The sequence below is a fragment of the Cynara cardunculus genome, assembly GCF_001531365.2.
Source record: "Cynara cardunculus var. scolymus isolate 2C chromosome LG 2, CcrdV1, whole genome shotgun sequence".
Taxonomy (NCBI): Eukaryota; Viridiplantae; Streptophyta; class Magnoliopsida; order Asterales; family Asteraceae; genus Cynara; species Cynara cardunculus.
Window position 1 is genome coordinate 20,998,522 of NC_037529.1, and position 8,479 is coordinate 21,007,000.

General features: G+C 33.1%; 2 protein-coding genes across 2 annotated transcripts; one reads left to right on the forward strand and one right to left on the reverse strand.

The window, feature by feature from the left end:
* The first annotated feature begins 862 nt into the window (after nt 1–862).
* On the forward strand, nt 863–4,185 carry LOC112505668 (ferritin-1, chloroplastic-like). Its single transcript, XM_025109565.1, has 8 exons — nt 863–1,249; nt 2,488–2,571; nt 2,652–2,712; nt 2,881–2,968; nt 3,073–3,134; nt 3,368–3,433; nt 3,565–3,628; nt 3,972–4,185. The coding sequence occupies exons 1-8, from the start codon at nt 921–923 to the stop codon at nt 4,022–4,024; spliced, it is 807 nt and encodes a 268-aa protein (XP_024965333.1). The 5' UTR covers nt 863–920; the 3' UTR covers nt 4,025–4,185.
* A 1,214-nt stretch (nt 4,186–5,399) lies between these two features.
* LOC112506822 (40S ribosomal protein S4) lies at nt 5,400–7,997 on the reverse strand. Its single transcript, XM_025111104.1, has 5 exons — nt 7,890–7,997; nt 7,193–7,270; nt 6,922–7,102; nt 6,326–6,423; nt 5,400–6,056 (listed from the first exon to the last, which is right to left on the reverse strand). Exons 1-5 carry the CDS (start codon nt 7,890–7,892, stop codon nt 5,625–5,627), a joined length of 792 nt encoding a protein of 263 aa, XP_024966872.1. The 5' UTR covers nt 7,893–7,997; the 3' UTR covers nt 5,400–5,624.
* Between the last annotated feature and the right edge of the window lie 482 nt (nt 7,998–8,479).

The following is an 8,479-nucleotide window of genomic DNA, read 5'->3' on the forward strand; positions in this document are numbered from 1 at the left end:
ATGTTTAAATGAGTTTTTTTTTATATATAGTTTTATGTTTATTTACATTTTTTAATAAATCTAATACGATATTTATATTTTTATGTTTGTTTAACTTTTATTAAATGTATCCTAACATTTTTATTTTTGTAGTAAAGATAACAAAAAGAGTTACAAGAAAGTCAAATGGCTATATCTCAACCAGAAACATATTAAATGATGCAATTGATAAGTTGTTTATGACATGACATTCAATTTAATATCAATCAGACATTACTTGGGTGTATCTTGGTATATGTTACGCAACTTTTGATACATTTTGACTCAATTTTTGGTATATTTTTACGTAACTTTTGATATACTTTGATGCTATTTTTTAATATATATTTTTACTCAATGTTTATAAGTTCTAGAAAGATAATGAAAATACTATTATTCATTTGGTTTTATAAATATAAGGATTTATTTGTTAGAATAATCTATTTAACAAATTTTAAAAAGTCCAAGGATTCATTTTATAAATCTCAGAAAGTCTAATAACTTATTTATTTAAAAAATTGTCCAATAACTTAATCATTTCAAACACAAAAATCCATTGATTTTTAAAAAAAAAAAATCTTTTATTTAAAATTATAAATCAAATCAAATAATATTTTAGATGGGACCCAAAATGTGGAATTATTGGTACGAAATGGGATGATTCTTTCCTTTTGAATAAAACAATGGCACAAGATTGAAGATTCCACCAGAATACAGATAAGGGCACGAGGCCACCACACGCCCGTACCAACCCATTTATCTCAACCGTCCACGTGTCTCTCTCTCAACGGTCCATCCATACCCGTATCCTATTTTTTCTCTCCTTTTATATTTCAACCCCCACTCTCCTTCACCTTCTCATCAGCATTCAACACAACACACTCACCTTTGATTTGGGCAAAATGTCAGCAATCTCATCATCGTCTAGGGTTTTGATCAAACCACCTCATGTAGATCTCGATTTTGCGTCGAAATTTCCGATTGGTTTTGTGAAATTTTCGTGTTTTTCACCATCGTCATCCTCTGTTTTGAGTTTGTCAAGAAGAAGAAGAGTCGTGCGTTGTAGTTCGACGGTGGATGAAGAGAATCTGGTGTTGAGTAGTGGTGTGTTGTTTCAGCCATTTCTAGAAGTGAAGAAGGAGGAGTTCATGGTACCGATATCTCCTCAGGCGTCACTTGCTCGTCAAAGGTATTTTGATGATTGTGAAGCCGCCATCAATGAGCAGATCAAGTAAGCTTTTTTCATAAATTTTAAATTGTTTTCATCGATTTTTTCTACTTGCTGTCAATTTGTATAAATCGTATCACTTGCTTGAGGTGCGTGTTTTACGTGTGTGTAGAGAGATCAGAGAAGTTCTATGTTTATGCAGAATGGATGGGTCATTAAAATGAATGGTTCATTGCCTTTGTTACAATTTGCTTTTAATATTAACGGAGATCTATTAAACGAAAATAAATGAACAAAAGGATGAGATGTGTGTAAAACTTACAGATTATTCGAAACTATGTCAAGAAAAAACAACATGTATGTTCTTCAGATTTATATCAAAAACCAAAGAAACTTGAATAAAAGATGCCTATAAATTGGATGAAATGTCTCAAAGAGATGTGATCACTTGTGCTTAATGGTCTGTAGGTTATGAAAGGAACATGAAGAGTTGAAGACCCTAATAAAATTAATAAATTTGTCCAATGTTTGATCGGTTTCCATTACTGATTCCAATTTGTAATACGTAAATGATGACATACTGCGATTACAATAACTGGAACATCAAGACACATGTTCCCAAAACTAAAAAAATTAAAGATGCATTCACCAAATGCGAAATGGTATAAACGATACCTACTTGGTTTTTTGGTTATTCATATCATGATTATGAAACACAGATCCATAAAATTCTTCTATTTTAGTGCTATGCATGTAATGGTAGCTAACATATATTATAATAATCAGACGTCTTTTTAAATGAAGCATTGCATATTTTATTGGTGAAAGGAGCTGTATGATTGCATATCCTTGACTGGAAAATTATATTCTGAGAAGCTAATGGGGTGGGGAGAGATCCTCCAACTCCTGCAAGATTTTGTCACCTAAAAACATGAACAATGTTTTTCAAGTTAAGCAGGATTGTTGTTAAGGGATGAGTTTTCTGGGTGAATGAGTCTTTGTTGAAGCCCAGAATTACACAAATTTATTTTATTTCTTGACTAAAAACAGTATCTAAGTCCTGGATGAATGGACTAAGAAAAAGAAATTCACTCATATCCCTATTGGACTACTTGTATAAACTCATCCCTACAGCCTCCACTACTAAAACTAAATTTCATATTTTCACTTCTTTGGTTCTCTTTAAATTTGAACTTGAAATGAACCAAAAGTCTGAGTCTATGTCATATTTCAACATTACTTTTTATCTTATTCCAACTTTTGTAGTCTTCTTACTGGGGCTTACTTCATTAATATTGCAGTGTGGAATACAATGTGTCGTACGTGTACCATGCCATGTACGCATACTTCGATAGGGATAATGTAGCCCTCAAAGGCCTCGCCAAGTAAACAAACAACTTGAATCCCTCAATCTTTATAGTAGAATCATTGAATCTTTGATAAAACTTTTGCTTGTTTCTATCAGATTTTTCAAGGAATCAAGTGATGAAGAAAGGGATCATGCAGAGAAGTTGATGAAATATCAGGTCTTTCTCACATATTTAAGATTATGGACCGGATAACAACCATTTTTGTTTACTTCCAATAAGAATCACATAAATAGAAACATGCTTTAGAAAATAGACCCCTAAACACTTGATCATGACTATTGAATCCTAAATCTTTATCTAATTATCACGATATTCTAAGTATAGAATACACGAGGTGGAAGAGTGAAGTTGCATAGTATAGTTAATCCGCCTTCTGAGTTTGAACATGCTGAAAAGGGTGATGCCTTATATGGTAAGTGCTAATCAGATATTTTCAATCAAATTACATCAAGTTATTTAGCACTTGTTTAGCGAGCATCTAATCGCATTTTTCCTTTCTTCTGTTGATAATATCAGCAATGGAGTTAGCATTGTCCCTAGAGAAGCTAACCAATGAGAAACTCGTCTGCTTACACGGGGTATGCCACTTAATTTTATCTCACTTTCTCTCTTTGTTACAACAGCTTTACTCTTTGAGGTAAAGTTGAGATCTTACTTTCCGTAGACCCCACCACCGGATGGGTTATATATATTGGGTTTGTTTGGTTTGGTTTGGTTTATGAATTATCATAGTATTCAACATATTTGAAATACTAATGTTGGTTATCCGTTGACATGCTTCAATATATAACCGAGGTTTTTTAAACTAAAGGTGGCAGATAGAAACAATGATCCGCAAATGACAGACTTCATTGAGGGCGAGTTTTTAGCCGAGCAGGTGAGAATCATAACCAGTATATAGGAACGCATATCGGTTTTGTTCAAAAATAAAAGAAAATGACCCAATCATATTTGCTTTCGATAAATCTGTATCATATTTGAATCCTTATGATGGATGTTTGATGGTAGGTTGAAGCAATAAAGAAAATTGCAGACTATGTCTCTCAACTTAGAAGAGTTGGGAAAGGCCATGGTAAGTTTGTTTTTTACCTTCTTTCTTGCTCTTACTTACAATGCATTATTATATACATATGATGTTTTTCTGGGCTAACTAAACAAAAGATGCTATTTGGTTATTGTCGAAACTACGTGATAACGTTGGTTTCCGGTTATTCGGTCCCGTAACCGATTAAACTAAATAAAAGATGTTATTTTTTTCATTAATAAAAACATGATCTGACATTGAATCAAATAATAATATACATATAAAACAATAAGAGTATAATGTGTTATTTAATTTATTTGTATGGAAATAAAATATATATAAAATAAATAGTTATTTTTGATGTGAGAAAAATGAATTAATGAAATTGCAGGGGTATGGCACTTTGATCAAATGCTGCTTCATGAGGGTGAGGGTGCATTATGAAGAAATCGTCGTAGGCTTTGTTTGGTTGTATCTTTAGCATAATAACTTGTACTTTGCTCAATTATATGTCTCTCGTCTTGTGATTCTAGTTTGTTAAAGGTTTTTATTTACTACTATAAACTATTATAGTTTTTATGCTCCATAATAAGCCTTTTCGCATTACATCCTCTAAAAAAATTTAACACATAGAAAGATGATTTTTGTTTTTTTTTACTTTTTCGATTTAAGGGTGTTTGGGATTGCTTATAAAAACAATTTACTAACTTATTTCGTTGTGCCACGGTAATAAGCACTTTTAAATGTTTGGATAAATAACTTGTATCGGTGCCAAACCGGTAATAAGAAGTTTTTGAATAAGTTAAACTCTTCTGACTTGTAATAAGTTGATAAGCATTTTTATAGAAAAGCATAAGTTGTTTCTAATAAGTAAACTTACTATTGTGTTGGATTTTAATCAAGAAAAACGTTAGATTCTATTGTTCTTAAAAGGGAGATGATAAAGGAAAATATATGAAAAATAAAGTGTGAATATAAAGGGTGTGTTTTGAGTATAAGGTGAAAGATAAACTTATTTTGAGAAAGTGCTACATTGAAACATGCTTTGGACATTTGATGCTATGATTAAAACAGGAAATGAAATTTTTGCAAACCATTCAATAAAATCTTATTCCAATTTCATTATATTCATATTCCCTTGAATTCCCCCAAATCAAAAATCACACAAAAACCAGCACGGAAAAGTGAAGCAACGAAAAAGTCGTGATCAAAGAACAAGATCGCAAAGTCGAAGAAGCAAAACAACATATATGATCCTGGAAAGCCTTTAGATACTGAATAAGATGGGTTGACCAACTTAAGAATCAGTATAAATAAGGGGTCGTTTACCAATTACCAACACAAACCGAGTAGATGCTGACTGGATAGAACTCATCATTCTCACTTACCAGGTAATGATTGTTAGTTAGTAAAACGACACGGCAAGATTGTTGGTAAAAGTTGTAGAAAGTTCTAGAAAGAAAATTAAAATTATTTTTCTGTTCTTTCAACTTCTATTCTTTAAAAAGCTCAAGAACATAATGCATTACCAATAAGAGCCTGCAAACCCTAAACCCCAAATAGCAAAAACAAAAGGTTTGCAAAACATTCATTATGTGTACTAATTTAACCCAAAATTCACTTTAAAAAAAGGAAAATCTATTACAAAATCAATTTCATTAACAAAGTGAATCTAGCCCATGAGAAGATGAACAGGATATGAATAAAAAATTTAGCAAAGCCCACATCATATCCATCCAAACAAACCACAAACAGTAGAGCAACTATTTCCATAGTAGTAGTGATAGATAATAATCCATAAATTGTTTTAGAAAACTAAAGATCTGAAAATGGTCTTTTTAGAAGATTCAAGAAGCAGATCAGAACATGTCTCACAAAGAAGCAAATAGTCTCCAGTTTGTCAAAACATAACTACCCTTAACATAACATGCAGGATTTTGAAGTTTCAAAATTGTCAAAAAATGAAAGATCAAAATATAACTCTCACCTAAAACAACTGGTATGGATTTAACATGACAAACCTCCACACAAACAGAATACAGAATTAGGCAGTGGCAGCTAGAGCAGCCTGCCTCTTTCTAGCCTCTTCAATGATGGTCAGCTTGATACCCTTACCCTTGGGAAGAGACACCCATGGCTTTGAACCCTTTCCAAGAGTGAAGACGTTGCCTAAACGAGTTGCAAACTCATGCCCAGTTGCATCTTGGATGTGAACCGTCTCAAAACTGCCCTTATGCTTTTCTCTGTTCTTAAGGATTCCAACACGGCCTGTGTTTCTTCCACCAGTCACCATCACCACATTCCCAACATCAAACTTGATGAAATCAACAATCTTGTTTGTGTCCAAGTCAAGCTTGATGGTGTCATTAGCTTTAATGAGAGGATCTGGGTAGCGAATGGTTCTTCCATCATAGGTGTTAATGTAAGGAATGCCTTTCTGACCAAATTGGACAGAACGAACCTTGCACAGCTTGAACTGCACAACAGAAGTTTCCTTTAGGTAAAAAACTTGAAAGGGAAATGCCACATAAAAGTTTTAACCAAACTTCACTGAGAGAAGAGCAAGCTAGCAAATGAAACTCTCTTAAAAAGCATAAGCTGGAATAAACACATTAATAACAACACAATTTTAAGCTTCAGTTGAGTTGTAACCAACTTCAGAGACGGTAAACAAAATTCCTTCATTTCTGCATGGTTATTTTTAACAGCCATGCATTAATGATTTTGATACAGAATACAACTAACCTTTGATTCCTCATCCCTGATTGAGTGCAGTCTGAACCGACCCTTTGTATCATATAGAAGACGGAAGTTTTCATTGGTCTTGGGAATTGAGACAACATCTATCCAGTGTCAAACAGAAAACCATAAGTAACACTATAAAAAAGAGATATCAGTTCAAAAATTAAAGCTCTGTTCATTTAGCCCACCATTTCACATCTAGGTCAGTCTCAAATCCTCACATCAAGAAAGTAACCCACAAGATGAGCACAGATGGAATAAAATGGACTGCACACAAACCCTTAAGAAGCATACAAATGAACTATGAATAGCTATAGCATGCATATAACTAGGTTAAAAAAATTCAATACTATTTGTTGCTCAAATCTCAAAGCACATGAATAATAATCTTTTAAGACTAAACAAAAGTTCCCAAGTCGCAAACAATTTAGCCCTTGCTAGACTGGATAATATCCTATCATAACATGATTCACACCAATACAGAAAACCTAGTCGGTTTTATTTCATTCTTAAACCCAGATATGTGCAGAAACAAACAATGGTAATCACCCACAAAAGAAAAGGAGCCAGTACAGATAAAACAATGAATGTATACTCACCCATGAAACCAGCAGGGTAAGTCTTGTCAGTCCTGACCTTGTTGTCCACAAGTACATGGCGTTGCATCAAAATAGAAATAACTTCACGGTATGTCAAGGCATACTTCAACCTATTCCTCAGTATGAGGATCAAGGGCAAGCACTCCCTGGATTTATGGGGTCCTGAGGATGGCTTAGGAGCCTGATATAGAGAAAATGGAAATCACAGTTATAAATCATAAAGAATTGGGAAAATAATCACAAATAAGAAGTGTTTTTCACATATACTTACGAAAGCACCACCAAGTTTATCAAGCATCCAATGCTTGGGGGCATTGAGCCTCTTCATATGTTTCTTCAAACCTCTAGCCTTCAAGACAGCATAAAACAGTGTTATCAATGCTTAAAAATCTTAAACTAACTAAACATCAATAAAGCCCCAGTATGCATTGCTTTGCTACATAAGTTGCACACATAAGCTTCAAATTTCCTACGGTAAGGATACTGCAATAATGATATATTGGAATGAATCGATGCAATATATAAGAAAGGTTAACAAAATCATGTCAATATTACCAAAATTACAAGGTCATCTCAACAGACAAGACACTTTGCACTAAAGAAATTGAAATACTAACTTAAGGCAGCAATCATATGTTCTAAAGCACACTTTTTTACTTGATATAATTATTTCCATGCAAGATTTGAATCTGCAGAAGGAGGATTCAATCGATTTAACTTGCTAGCCTTAAAACAAACATCCAAGTCAAAGATCCAACTTCTCTTTTGAACTGTTTCAAAGTAAAGACTTCAATAGCTAAAAACAATCAAACAAAAATGAAATGATTTGTAGATCAACATAAAGTGGAAATCAAAATCACACATCGCAAGCCTGTCGTGAACTTCCCTGAACTACTACAAACTATATCAGAAAGCAGCAAATTTCAAATAAAATTGAAATATCGAGCAGAGAAAAAAGAGGACTGTACCATGGTTGCGGCGTGGGGGTGTAGGAGATGAAAATCTCCGGTAGGATTCTTCTACGGCTGTCGTCTGCGGCCTTCAACACTTCCGATAACCCTAGTTCATTCGTTTATATCAGTTAGTTGAAGTTGAAAACCTATATTCCATTTGATTGGGCCTCATCATACAATTTGGGCCAGCTTTAATGCCAAACCCAAATATGTAACCATTTTTATATCTATACTTTATTAATAAACATTTAAACCAAAGTCTTAAGTACAAGTTTTAATGTATTAAATACAAGTTTTTAAAACACAAAATAAAAAAATCTCTTAATTACAAGGTTGTATATATAATGTACAACTTATTAATACACTGATTTTCACCACAACCAAAAATGGAGTCCTGAACTCAAAAAGATCTCATTTGGTATAAATTTTCTTTTCTCTCCTCCCTATAAAGCTTTCTTTTCTTTTCTTCAACTTTCATTTTTATACACAAAATAACCACTGAAACACAATATACAAATATTGTATGCATGTTTTGAATTCTTTAAAAGCTTTTGATCCTTTTGTCTTCACAAGAGATTAAAATTTATGGTTGCTTTCACCTTCTT